This window comes from Macrobrachium rosenbergii, chromosome 55, assembly GCF_040412425.1.
Source record: "Macrobrachium rosenbergii isolate ZJJX-2024 chromosome 55, ASM4041242v1, whole genome shotgun sequence".
Lineage (NCBI taxonomy): Eukaryota > Metazoa > Arthropoda > Malacostraca > Decapoda > Palaemonidae > Macrobrachium > Macrobrachium rosenbergii.
The window spans coordinates 52085695-52100466 of NC_089795.1; the positions used below are offsets into that span (position 1 = coordinate 52085695).

At 35.1% G+C, this 14772-nt stretch overlaps 1 protein-coding gene across 1 annotated transcript; it reads left to right on the forward strand.

Annotated features, from left to right (window-relative positions):
• Positions 1 to 2921: 2921 nt before the first annotated feature.
• LOC136835248 (uncharacterized) lies at positions 2922 to 8977 on the forward strand. The gene is made up of 4 exons (XM_067098525.1): positions 2922 to 3001; positions 4526 to 4712; positions 6520 to 6672; positions 7462 to 8977. The coding sequence occupies exons 2-4, from the start codon at positions 4532 to 4534 to the stop codon at positions 8079 to 8081; spliced, it is 954 nt and encodes a 317-aa protein (XP_066954626.1). The 5' UTR covers positions 2922 to 3001; positions 4526 to 4531; the 3' UTR covers positions 8082 to 8977.
• Positions 8978 to 14772: the final 5795 nt, after the last annotated feature.

Below are 14772 nucleotides of genomic sequence, written 5' to 3' on the forward strand. Positions count from 1 at the left end.
AAAAATTATTAGCCATTTCCATGCCAGTCTTTCATTTGGTACCAGTACGAATTGATGTAGAGAAAAATTGTGAGCCAGTTTTTTTTTTTTTCGTTGGGTGAGGGATGGGTTCTATTGTTCATATGATAGACTGTTTTCCTTTGCTCAATTTGCAGCCACTTTGTCACACGACAGAGAATTTCGGGAAAGTTGTTATGCGAGTAAACACGGTTTCACCAAAACTCTATCAGGGAGCTTTGCTGTCTTGATCGTTTTGATGGAGTGGATATAGAAATAAGCTTTATTTTGAGCCGATGGTAAAATGAGCATTTATCATTAAAAATGCTAATCGTGTCTGTCAATCTGTCAATGTATTATGACAAATATATTCGTATACTTATCCAAAATGAACTTTAGCAAGCAGCACTTAACATTAGATCACTCATTCCTGAGTATTTAGACGCATTCAGTTGAAAGCTGAATTCCAAGACGTCGTTTTAACAGCAGAGATTTTTTAGTGCAACAACGAAGAGCAACTTCTTCCTTCAAAGTAAAGAACAGATTCTTAGACTCGAAAGAAGCAGGAGTCTCAGCAGGAGAAGAGACTACGAATCCTTGACTGTCCAGCAAGTAAAAGATAATCTTTCAACAGAGAAGTAAACACAGCAAAGTTGAAAATTCCGCTAGGATAGTCTGTGATGGACTATGAATTTTAGCACTGCACTGGGCGCTTTCGGCCAATCAGCATTGACTGCAGTGAAAAGAGGGATTGGAGTGGTTGGACGCAAGGGTCTCAAGATGGAACTGGGAGAAAACCCGCACTTGCAGTCAGAAGCATATGTCGAGAGGCTGGACAGCAAGATTGCAGAAAGGAAGCTGAAGTGGAGGTAAAGTAAAAGGCTAAAAATTGAGTGTAGCTAGGGGGCCAAAGGGACTCTACAAACACTCTTTGTTAGTGCCTACAGTGCACCATGTGAGGTGCAGTGATGGCACTAACCCCTTACCGGGCTTAGTCTGTGATAAGGTGAGATTTAACAACTCCAAATCTGTAATTCAAGTAAGAGAAATCAAGAAGAACCAGTTGCTTTTAATGCCACAAGAATCATTCAAAATACTACTGTGATATTTTATATGGAGAATTATTATTAGGGATATATATATATATATATATTATATATATATATATATATATATATATATATATATATATATATATATAAATATGTATGTATATATACATATATTATATATATCTTCATTTATATATATATATATATATATATATATATATATATATATATATATAGTACAGAATCACACTTGTGTTGCAAAAATTGTACAAGCACTCACTTCGAAACTCTGTGGTTAAACGCACTTCGTTTAACCTTTTAGTTGAGCAAACATCCGCTCTGAAGAAGCGTGCGCGATATGAAAACCATTTTCATGCTACAAGCTGTAGAGAAATTTCAAGTTTGGTGGAGTAAGGAAGTTACCCGGTTTCTATAATATCTTTAGTGTAACATTGCTAAGGTACTATAGTTGTGCATTTCAAAAGAATTCAAGTTGTATTTGTACCTCTTGGTACAAATTATCGTGGTATGGATTCAGAATTATCAAGAAAAATTCCAACGTGAATTTCTCCATTGATTCAAGGTGAAATTATGCTATTGCTGCTATATTATTATCTTTTCTTGTAATGTTTCATGAGAATTCTCGTGGATTTTGTAGCTCTTAACTGTAGCATAATTTTCATGGTATGGATTCAAAATTGTCTAGAAAAATTTCAGTATTGAGTTTCTCCACTGATTCAAGTGGAAATGATACTATTACTACTACAGATATATACATCATTATTTATAATTCTGTGACACCCACTTACTTTCCCTCTTATGTTAATGTCCTCTACAACAACTTAATTATTTATGATTCTGGGACACCCAGTTAATATCCCTTTTATGTTGATAGCCTAGATAAGGAACTGAATGAAATACAGTGGGTGCCTTTATTTTGCTACATATTGAACATATTCCCTTAAAACTCAACTGTGAAGTTCTTGTTTTGCTTTTTATATCAGAGGAATTCTTTCATGAGTGGGTCCTGTTCTCAGCTAGCACTCTGCTGGCCATGAGTTCGAATCGCTGACCGGCCAATGAAGAATTAAAGGGATTTATTTCTGGTGATAGAAATTCATTTTTCGCTATAATGTGGTTCGGATTCCACATAAGCTGTAGGTCCCGTTGCTAGGTAACCAATTGGTTCTTAGCCACGTAAAATAAATGTAATCCTTCCAGCCAGCCCTAAGAGAGTTGTTAATCAGCTCAGTGGCCTGATTAAACTAAGGTATACTTAACTTATATCTAGAGTTGTCAAATTAGAGAAGATTTCTTAGCATCGTAATTCAGAACAGGCACCTTGTCATAATGATTTTAGGTCAAATAATCTGTTTACTTTCCTTGTGTGCATATTCACATTAACAGACGAGCAAAGGCAGGTGTAACATACTGGAAGGGGTTAATTTTCAGGATTTTTGTTTTGTTTTTATTCGTTTCCCTTCTCTTGTTTTATGCAATCATATTGACAGACGAACAAATCTGGGTGTAACTTGCTGGAAGGAGGTAATTTAAAGGATTTTTTTTTTTCTACTCGAAAGCCAGTCACTTATCACCGACATCGCTGGTACTGTTCAGGTTTAATTTCCTGATCAGTAACCCCGAATGTCCTCTCTCAAAGCAGTATTTCCGAATGTCCTCTCCTGAAGCAGTATTCCCGAATGTCCTCTCTCGAAGCAGTATCCCCGAATGTCCTCTCTCGAAGCAGTATCCCGAATGTCCTCTCTCGAAGCAGTATCCCCGAAATGCCTATGGCAACCGCCTTTGTTATCCTCCCGTTTTCTGGTACATAAAACCACCTCATCGGCGGGCCGGCGGCGCTGATTTGCCGGCAGTTGCCACCTAGTTCGATCTGAGAGAAGACGTGTGGAGAGCGCTCCGCTGTGTAAGCTACGAATGGGCGATTAATCCAGGTTAGGTCAAGCTGTTTTCACCCTTGTTGTCCTTTGGTTTTAGGTTGACGTTATGCTCTTGTTGAATAAAACCGCGTGTATCAATATCTATTTCAATGTATTTATTCTTGTGTGTAACAGATTGTGTACAAGGAATAGACCAAACTTTTACCATAGCTGTCGTCTAACTTGTGGTCAGCCTCTTTCGACACTGTCTCATATAAAATCTACTGGAAGATGAAAATGTAAATGGAAAGCATCTCGAATAATTTTTCCTTATTCCTGAGAAGCTTGCCAGAAAAGAAAAAGAAGTCTATGCAAAGTCTTGATAAGAAGATAGTATCTGTCAACAATGCCATTGACTTCAATAGAAAACCATGACAGTGAACTCTAATTGAGAATAACTCTCAGATCTTATTAGCATAAAGTGCCAGTTGTGATACTTTAATACTGATATATATAGCTCGAAGAGTAGAGTCACGTGACCTAGGTGAATATAGACTCTCGGCAAAGCCCTTGTCATTCGATAAGGATAAGTTCTTTTATGGGAATAAGCAGTTGAAGATTTATAGACGGAAGTAATTTGTCGATAAGGAAAGATTATTCCGAGTCTAATGGTGGACTCTTGTAGACGTAATTAGACGGAGTGGGTCATGTAAAAATATATTTACCTCTTAGTAGACAAGGCCCAAAGCTAAGTGGCATTACGAAGCAAATTTATTAAGCGAAAATATCAGTTGATAAAGTACTATCATCAAATTTTAATATTTTTTTGTGTGTAACGCCAGTACCATATACTATTTATCCAATCCACGTTTAAACTTGCCATCGTCCAGCTTGGGCAGAAGCATTTCTTCCTGGTAACAGTTTTACGAGATCCATATTCCACTTTACACCTAAAAATAATTACTTCATGATAAACTGTCTAAAGTGTAAAGTAAAAGGAAAAGTTAGATAAAATATTTCCAGGATTTCAAATATTTATTCAAATATTTCCTCAGTTTTATATGATTACACCTTATTGTACAACGGACTCGCGAAAAATAGTTTTATCATCCTGTTTCTGCTTTTTTTCTGCAAGCATTGAAGTCGTACATCTGCTTCATTAATTATTTTTAATGATGGATAAGTGGAAAGTGATATACTGTAAGTTTACTAAAGCAGCCTCCAACTGGTCCTTAGGGTTAATTATCATAGCCTGATAAACCAACGGTCAGATCGAAGGAAGGATAATTCTGTCCATTTTAAATCTATACCAACAGTTTGTGTTGTTTCTAAGAATTGCTGAAGGTCTTTTGAGCTGCACCAAAATGCATTTTCTGTATAAATTACACTCTTTGTTAAAAAATTAAATTTACACAATTTCATTATTATATCTCGATATGAATTTTAATAAATCTTTCTTCAAAATTCCATATTTTCATTCTGTTTATCCAGAAATATCTCAGGTTAACAATTTTGCACGAACTCATCAAATACTGCAATTCAGTCTATTAAAACTAATTTAGATGAATTAATCCATTAGCTTCTGATGGTCCTTCACAGGTCATCATGCGCTTCGCCCTCCTGTTAAAATTCACCGTCATCTGCTGCTGGGTCAGCCGTCAGTCATGGGTCCTTTCCATAACAACAAAAGGGAGGTTCATCGTCACAGACGAGATGTACCAGAAGGCTATGCCCGCTGGGACCATCGACGGCTCCACGCAAATCTCCAAGGACAAGTATTACTCAAGTAAGGGTATTTCTGTGAGACGTCGACTTAAAGCTGATGTTTAGAGTTGTCTTTGATTTGAAAAAAGGTAAAAAAAAAAAAAAGTCTAGTTTAGTTTGCTGAAACGATTAGTACCCAAGAGCAAATCTTATCTAATCAGAAATGTGGTAGCTTTTTAGTTCGCGTTTTAGCTTTGGCTTAGATTAAGAACGTTATAGCGAACAGTAGACTGACTTACGTTTCCACAATGCCATTGATAGCCGGTTGTTCTGAGTAACTGTCAATCGATGTATCTGAACCAAAAGCCCAGGTTTGAATCCTGGCCGGGGAAGAAGCACTCATTAATTACAATTCCCTTTGGGTGTAAGTTAATCCCAAGGTATAGTGAATTCGGTATTAAATGATATGTGTGGCTTGATACATGTGAATAATACACCATGAATTATTATAAATTTCATATTAAAAGACGTTCATAATACACTCTTTTCACCTATACAAATCTGCTAAACTTTTGTTGGGCTATTTATAGTCTAACAAGAATGAGAAATTAAAAACAAGAACAGACTTTGACACCAGAATGAAGCTGAATGATTTAAGTCTATTGGTAGTATTAAAGTACAGTCAACTTCACTTTAGACATTTACAAAAAATAGTTGCTTCCACAATTGTTAGCTTGTATATGTATAGTGCTCCAAGGTCTGTGTCTGTTTCAATATGTTTTTATATTAAATCCCCGTTTTGTAGAAACAAATGAACTATGCAATCAGAAATGAACAGCAATGTTTTAGAAAGTAGCAATTTTACTCGTGAGCAAACTGACACTGTTCTGAACTATGCCTGCGGGTATTACATTTTGTCTAAAATTACGAGTAAAACTGAAATTATATATCTAAAAATTGCCCATTTCTGAGAGAATTTAATAGCAAAACTCGTACTTTATGGAGCATAAACTTTGACTGATTTATTTAATAAATATTATCAACTTTAGCTAAGGAAAGCTGGAATGGATTTTCAAATCCTTAACAAAAGAAAACTCGTCTAATGAACTACTTAAAATATAAGCAAAACAAGGTAGAACTAAGATATTTAAAATTGTTGATCATGCAATGTACTGCATAAATTACGCTCTTTAACAGAATATTGTTAATCATAGCATACCCCAAGTGATCAAAGACTGAAAAAAAGAAAGTCTTTTCAAGTCACGAATGAAAACTTCAACACTGAAACGTGTCAATAAAGAGCTACAGCATAGCAGCTAAAACTGATGCAACAGCAACAGTTAGCATTCCTCGCGAATGGCTGCTGTAGCTTCCAATTTACGTTCAAAGACGTAATAGCTTTATGTGGCAATATGTTACGAATTGGTTAACAAGAATAGACTCCGTCGTATGGTAGAAAATAGCACACGCCATTCATGGAAAAAAATGGCTCTTTTACGTGATAAGATACAATGCTTTCCCATTCAAAGAAAATGTACACTTACGTGGAATAATGGACTTCTTCCTCCTCCTGAGTTTACCGAGACTGACAGGATTTTGAAATATATTAAAGTATATTCTATGAGAATTTTCCGTGATTTGGATAAGACTAATTCAGAAAAATTCTGTTTTGTCGTCTATACGATTTTCACTTAGCGTTTGTGTGCTATTTATATTATTCAGTTAGTGTATGGTATGTTGATTATGTTATATATATATATATATATATATATATATATATATATATATATATATATATATATATATATATATATTATATATATATATACTGTATATATATATATGCATCTATGTATGTATCAGTCTCTAATAAATATTTATTTCAACAGCGACCAAAATAGATGCGATATTTGAATGTGGAAAACGCTGCTACTGGACAAATAATTGCTCATCGTTCCTCCTGGTCCCTGGGGAGTCAAAATGTGCTCTCACAACACTGAACAGATGCTCAGATAACGCAAATCTAATATTTGTTAGACCTGGTAGGTGGCTGTTTACTATTTAATTCCTGGTTCTTAGATCATAATGCTTTTCGTTCACGCGTTGTCAAGGCGCCGTGAAATTGTGGTTTTCGTGAGTTTATATTTATCTTTCATGTTATTTTTTCATTTCATGTTTCATGAGCGTTTTGTTCACTAGGAGATCTTTCTGCAATAGTCAGAATTACATTCCAAATACATTGGAAATTGAATCTCCCGTGTTATTCTAGTGAGACCGTAATGGTCCATAATGATTCGTTATCCTGTTCCTAGGATTAACGAGTCATATTGACCGTAATACCACTAAAACAGTGACGTTAAAAATGTTAGAATGTATGCAGTGTCCCTTGCAGTGCAAAAGTTTACATTTAATTTACAAAGTGGCAGATTTTTTCAGGTGGTTCCTGGTGGTCAAGAATAAAAAGGGTCATTTCCATGTGAAAATTTGGGAATTAGGACACAAGATGGTTTAGTGTAGAAATTGAATTTTTTGTTTTTTATTTTTATTTTTGTAAAGCGTCCAGATCAATTAACTGATATTCCAAGGCAGTCATCCTAAAAGATGGATGCCTGGGAATACGTGGAGTATCTGTTCTGTATTTTCTGCTTTCTTCCATTTTTTTTATTATCTTATGAAAAATATTAGTAAATCAGAAATACATTCTATTATCATTCAGATTATAATGTGATTTTCCCCATTGTAAACAGATTGATCTAAGGCTGGTCACTGGCTGTAGAAACCTAAAAGTACATGACCGTTGATGTTTATATTCACGTTATCTCTCTTTGTAGAATTCGACTACCATGAATTGCTGCCTCAGGACAAAACGGACGCTCCGGCGACGTGTTACGGGACCTGCATTGTACAGAACCAGGGCAACTGCAGCAAGTGCGGACGTCGAGACTGTTTCGGAGAGAAGTGCGACGACTGCTGGAAACACTGCTGGGACTTGCCGAACGGGCACGAAGGTGGAATCGAACTCTGGAATGAAAACCTGAGTGGTCGGGAATGGAGGACATGCAACGGCACCTGGGAACGACTGTGGACCTCACAATCCCCCAAAACGTACCAGTGGACACCTTCCTATCATCTCCAGCTCAAGATGAACATCACCTACGCTACTGGCGAGGAAAACATCACGGAATGCGACTTAGTGGTCATGAAAGGCAATTTGCTCAGCGTCGGCTCGTGTTCAGGAGACTCGAGAAATTTGTGGGAAGCGCCCTTTACCGATCGCAAGATGCGCTGGATAGCTAACTCGACTTGCCGTGGGTTTTGGTATCCTGCAAGCATGACGACTTGCTACCCTGACGGCGGCGGGAACGGTGGAGGCTACGCTTGGGAAACGGATGACGAAGTGCTGAATGTGGGCAAGATTACAAGCATCGTTTTTTGGATGACGAAAGTCTGAAAAAGTTGAGATTTCTGTTTCTTGTCTTTGTGGATTTTGACCTAGATCGTTGTAGAGGACTTTCTGATGATTCTCTAGATGCAGCTGTGCGAAGTGAAAATGAATTTAGATGAAGGGATCAAGGTTTTATCACAGCATTACAAATGCACAAACTCAAATGCACCGTGATTGCATTCTTTATCATGAATTATGGATGCATGGGCGAAAGAAACAGATTTTCCCACTAAATCAAATAATGTCAGACAAATAAGTATTAATTCAGTAATGTCAAGCAGCTTACTGAGCTCAAAAGCTCAGAAATAAGATTACTGTCAATAAACAGCTTTTTTGTGTAGGAAAGTTTCAGGTGGAAAATTAAATTGTTTAGAAAGGATAAGGGAAGCTCATCATTTGTACATGGACAGGAGTTTCACCTTCTCATCAGTACCTGTATAAAACACTACGCGTTATTTTATAGTTTCTGAGGTTCCTTTGCCAACAATTCGGCCATTCAAACCCTACTCCTCTGGGTCATCTTCTTGGGGGAAAGTAGTGGTACATTCGACGGTGTTTACAGTCATATCAGATTTCCTGTTCATTATTTTATCGTAAGCCTCTCTGGCACGTATTTTATACTACATTTTACTTTTTTTTTAATATTTCATCTTCATTAAGGCCTTGTTTATGTGAAATGCAGGTTTAGTGATAAATACATGGCATAGGAATTTAGGAAAAATTTATGATGTCCGCTGACAAAAATGTATTATTCATAATGAAAATTGTTCGTAATCATGTAAGAAAAATTTAGAACATCAAGAGACTTTAATACACTATTCTGTCTGAAGCATTTGTAACTCTGCCTGTTACTGATTACTGTATACTGAATAGTGTTTTCAGAAATAAAGTGACGAATCTGTGGTAATTTTATCACTATATTAAGAAACAATTCACGAAATGAGGGTACAGCAGCATAGTGATTATAGTGTTTTATAATGAACAGGAATAATGTTAATGAATACAGGCAAAACCTCGGTACCGAGTAATGATATTTGACCCCCCACAAATATAATGAGTCTATTAAGTGACTTAGGTACATTATAAGTACATTATAACAAGAGACTTTTTATACGGCAGAATTATGAAGGATAAACGGCAACATTATAGATTTTGGTAAACATTTGTTTACAAGGGAAAGAGCCTAAATGGTCTCTCGTAATTGGGGAGGCATGTGAATGCCTCTCGTGAACAAATGTTATAAACTCATTCCTTTGACGTAGAATATGGTTGTTATTCGCCTTTATTGTCCAGTTCCTTAATAGCTTTTTGTGAGTTAATCTCTCTCTCTCTCTCTCTCTCTCTCTCTCTCTCTTTGGCGACACGCTTGTGTTATGATGCACTGGTGACACTTCTGAGTTAAAGTTATTTAAAAAAATGTTTGGGGGGTACTTCCTACTGTCGAAATCTTATTTTGCATTGATGAAATTCTTGCTTCTTGTTTTTTTTCGTAACCTTACGTGTTGTGTTTTTTAAGTCTTGTATCTTTTTCTTTCGTCTGTTGTTTTTTTCTGTAGATTTTAGTTTCGCATCTTACTTTTTGTAAAATTAATTTTCAATGTAGCGTCTTATGTTTTAATCTCGCATCTTGTTTCTTTTATCTTTTTTTATTTAATCTTCAGTCTTGCGTTTTGCCTTAATCACATAAAGTTACGTTAATTTGACTGGGCAATCGATTGCTCGCTGCCAAAGAACTGGTACTGAGTCACATTAATTCAACTTCAGTTTCACTGGCCAATCGACCGCTCGCTGCAGTTTCACTGGCCAATCGACCGCTCGCTGCTATAGAACTGGTACTTAGTCAAATAAATTCTCCCATAATTTTACCAGGTAATCGACTCCTGTAAAACTTTAAACTATTCGACCTATCGTACATGTTATCAATGATTAACCTCGGTACTTTATGAAATGGTAAGGCTTTAGTTCCAATTGATTTCTTTACGCAGAAAAAAGAAGGAAGAAACTCTACACCTTTTTACGGGTACGGAATTTAAAACTTATACTATAAAAAAAAACGTTATATTTTTATAGAGAATCTTCGCCAGAGACGTTCAAATTAGTGCGTTTTTTTTCTTTTTTGTGGAATATCACCATCCAAATTCTGTCGAGGGAACCCGATGTCAACCGTTCCATTACCAGACGCATATTATTCATTAAAAAATTTCAAATGTGTGGAACATTGTCCCATCTTGTTGTTTATGTATATGTGTATTAATCTTCTGATTAACAGTGTACGAGTATGATTTGTAATTGTTTTATTTTCATCTGTGTAGTGCTCTCTTTCTTTTAGCATATTTTACATATGGAGGTTCTCGTTTTCTTGTGGTTGTTCATGAATAATAATAATAATAATAATAATAATAATAATAATAATAATAATACTTAATCAACACTTGTTTTGAAACTTTTAGCTTTTATTGTTTGGTGAACCCCCTTTCCAAGTATATGGAATGGTTATTAAATAATATCAATTAGTTCTATGTAGAATGATATTGTAGTTGGTTACGTGTCAAGTTTGCGTTGTCATTCAAACTGTATTGTAAATCATATGAAATGGCATTCAAATGATTTACATTATCAGCAAGAGGACAAGTCGGAAATAAAGTAATCATTATCATTTATCTGGGTATATTTTTGAAGACACTCCTGTCACTTATCATTTGTGCCGTCTATAGTAGTGATGTTTACATTAAGGGAGAGAGGGGTGCGATTTGGCGAAGTGTCCTGAAAACCTAGTTATGCTTACATTCAGGGAGAGAGAGGTCCGATTTAGCGAATTTTTCTGAAAACCTAGCTATGTTTACCTCACTAGGGGGTTAGTGTCGACAGTGCACCTCACGTGTACACTATAGGCACTACTTAAGGTTTTTTGCAGCTTCCCTTTGGCCTCTAGCTGCAACCTCTTTCATTCCCTTTTTTGTACCTCCGTTCATATTCTTTCTCTGTTCCATCTGACTTTCCACCCTCTCATAACAATTGTTTCATAGTGCAACTGTAAGGTTTTCCTCCTGTTGCACCTTTCAAACCTTCTCACTGTCAATTTCCCTCTAATCGCTGAATAACCTCATAGGCCCCAGCGCTTGGCCTTTGGCCTAAATTCAATATTTCAATTCCTATCTATGTTTACATTAAGGGAGAGGGGGTTGTGATTTAGCGAAGTGTCCATGAAACCTGTTAATTCGAAACCACCAGTTTACTTCACCGGTCCCTTTAAACGTCAGTTTCCCTGAGGGTCTTGGCCAGTGCACTCGTGCGTGAAATATCTAAACAGTTTCGTTCGGTAGAAACCAGAACAAAATTTATTTTTAAGAGAAAATTCAACTTAAGTCGCCATGCTGGCCAAATGCTGAGCGCCTCTGCTTGGCGCATCAGTCTCTTGTTAGTATAATCTAGTGGGGACAACAGATGACGTCACAATCCTACAGCGCAGTCTGACGCACTACCCAACAGCGTAGCTTCAGCTGTGAAAGGTATTTGTTTTCAGACCGCCGCTCCTGCGTGGTCTGGCGTTATTAATTGCTGTTATAACAGATTAGCCTAGTGCTAAAGTAAATGTAACTACGTACGCTCACCTTCCCAACGTCCGCCAACTTGTGCAAAATAGCATTAAGAGAAAATCAAAGAACATGTGAATCCTTTCCAAGTCACGCAAAAGTTAATTGGTACAAACAAGGTAAACTGACTAAACTACAGTATTCTCCGTGTTCGCACTTTCCAAACGATCGCAGTTTTAGCGAAAAGTGAGTCTAATGATTGAGGTAGTGAACAATTAGAAGATAATCGTACAAATGCAGGGTTTTGTTCATGAAAATCTTGGCTAACATTTTAGCTCGACTAAGAGAAACAGTTTAGACAGTCAATCAACTCGACTTCTATATTTTGGCTGAGGAGAGAATTGTGTTTTTAGAAGCAATACGTTTCTTTCTTGATACTTTATGGTTAGATTTGAGTTAAAAGGCAAAGAGTGTTTTCGATATCATGAAATCCATAATACTATATATCTGGGGCCAACAGGAGTTTGTATAAACTTGCAAAGTTGATTGTCACTCTGCCTGTTATTATAAATGAAACTACAAAAAAATATCAAAAAGTTTTCTGCTTTGTAAAGAACCAAAACCGACTGCAGAATAACACAAGAGTGGGAAAAAATGACCCTTCTTAGCCATGGTGTTAGCAAGAAAAACAAGTTAAGATTAAACACTCGCTAATGAAACGCACATGAAGCAACAGAAGAGAGTATGGTAAAAATTAGAATGTAGAACTCGGCTGTGAATAAAACCCAGGAGGAGAAAGGAGAAGGGAGAAGAAATTACAAATCAGGAGAAAGGTAAGTAATGAGTTTTCCATTGTCTGATTTATTTCACATTTTGAAGTCGCTTGTTTTTTGTTTAATTTCATTATAGCATTAAGCCATTGTTTTTTCGGTGTTTGTGGTCGGGGAATTTGCAAATTTTTAACTTTATACTTATAACTTATGTTGCAGTCCGGGAAAGTAGTATATATATATATATATATATATATATATATATATATATATATATATATATATATATATATATTATATTAATGTGTGTGTGTGTACTTGTAACAACTCATTTTCTTTTTTATATATAAACTTAGAGTAAACTGATTTTTTAAAAATTCAAATAGTGTCGTATTAGATGTTTAATTACTTGTACTCGATAACTCCGTACAAGAAACTCGTGATATATGAACCCTAGATACGGCTTTTTTCACTTTATTATGAATCCAGAGATAACTATGTTTAGGGTGAGGAGGTGGGGTGCTGTTGGCCGGGCGTGGTGGGGGGTTAGCTTGTCGCTTGAGGGGATGAGTTGTATAGAGATCAGTGACCCATTTTGGAGTTTGAATTACATAAAAATCTTTTTTTAATTTCAAATTGGAAATATATATATATATATATATATATATATATATATATATATATATATATATATATATATATATATATATACGATGTTTTTGATAATGTAAATATATTGGAGAATGTATTTTTGAGTCAAATATCATGAAAGCAATTTCATTTTCATTTCCTTATTTTTAGTCGGTAGCTGTCTTCGTCAAGGAAGACTTAGCAAACCTGTTTAAACAAGATGTACTCGCATTAAAAAAACAGGTGTAGATCTTATATAGAATTCAGGAAAACTGTTTATATTGAATTCAAGAATACTATAATTACTCGAGATAGCAAAATCAGCAACACTTTATTGATCACAGTTTCATTGTTTTTTTTTTTTTTCAGATGAAATTTCAATCTTTCTGACGTAATATAACTCAAATGAAGAGGCTTTTTTTAGCTATGTGATCAATGGTAATGTAATAATAAGGTAGTGTTGTCAGTTATTTGGAATTGGCAATCACGATAAGGAGCAACAAGTTTTAAGCTAGGGGTCCATTAAATCGGGATATGGTATCGTTTTCTATGTAGACAGTATATGCTAAGAGAAAATATGCTTCACCTTATTATTATGGGTCACCATGTTAAATGGATGTTACCCCATTCGCTGAATTGGGACCCTCGCAACTAACATTTTGATTTATGTTCAGGTGTTAAATTACATTTTATAGGCAATTATGTATAGATAAAAAACTCAGAGCAAAAATAATTATTTAGTCAAATGACCTATGACCCGAGAGCCTTTTTTTTTTGTTATAAATAAGATAAAAATCACTTGTATTTTTCTGTTTCTTTAAACGACAAGATAAAAATAGCTATATTGATTGTCGAAACTTACTTGCGAAAAGAAAATAAAAAATAAAAAAGGGAGACACAATTCCATAAGAGTTATAAAAAAGCTAATACTATGGAATGCTTAGAACAGCCTTATAAGCGACTTTCTTTCAACCGATGACTAAATATATACAGAGCTGAGAAAAAAAGTTTTAAAATCAGCATATTTTCAGATATAGAAGGCTTTCTCGCAATATAAGATAATTTCATAAATAGATGTCACGAGCTAGTTTTATGTAATGTCTACATGACGTCACGTCATGATATGACGATGAAAAGCAACAAAAGCCGATTTGCGTTCTGAGGGCAGATTCCAAATAGGCTATCAATAATTATTTATATATTTTTGTATATATATGTTACACACACACACACACACACACACACACATATATATACATATATATATATATATATATATATATATATATATATATATATATATATAGAATCTAAAATTCTATGCATACTTCTTTGACTTCTGAGGGCAGATTAATACAATGATACAAATAATTATATATATATATATATATATATATATATATATATTTGTATATATATATATATATATATATTATATATATATATGTATATATAGTTATACATATATATATGAATTATATATATATATATATATATATATATATATATATATATATATATAGAATCTACTGGTTGCTTTTACCAGATACGTATGTAATTGTAATAGCCACAATGCCGTCTTAAATACTCGAATTCTCCGTGCTTTTGGGTACGCTTGTCTCTACAAGTACAAGATATACGAAGCAATTATGATTTCCGATAGCGGGGAACGAACCCGCATCCCATAATCAGAACGAGATCACGTTGCCGACCTGACCACGAGAAGTATTAAAAGTCTATTGCAGCTCGTAGTGCCAAGCGTAT

Bases quoted from the DNA above. Each gene is read 5' to 3' on its own strand.
- LOC136835248 (XM_067098525.1), top strand. From the start codon at position 4,532: ATGCGCTTCGCCCTCCTGTTAAAATTCACCGTCATCTGCTGCTGGGTC. The intron at 4,713-6,519 runs GTAAGGGTATTT...TTATTTCAACAG, and splicing joins CAAGGACAAGTATTACTCAA to CGACCAAAATAGATGCGATA. The intron at 6,673-7,461 runs GTAGGTGGCTGT...CTCTCTTTGTAG, and splicing joins TCTAATATTTGTTAGACCTG to AATTCGACTACCATGAATTG.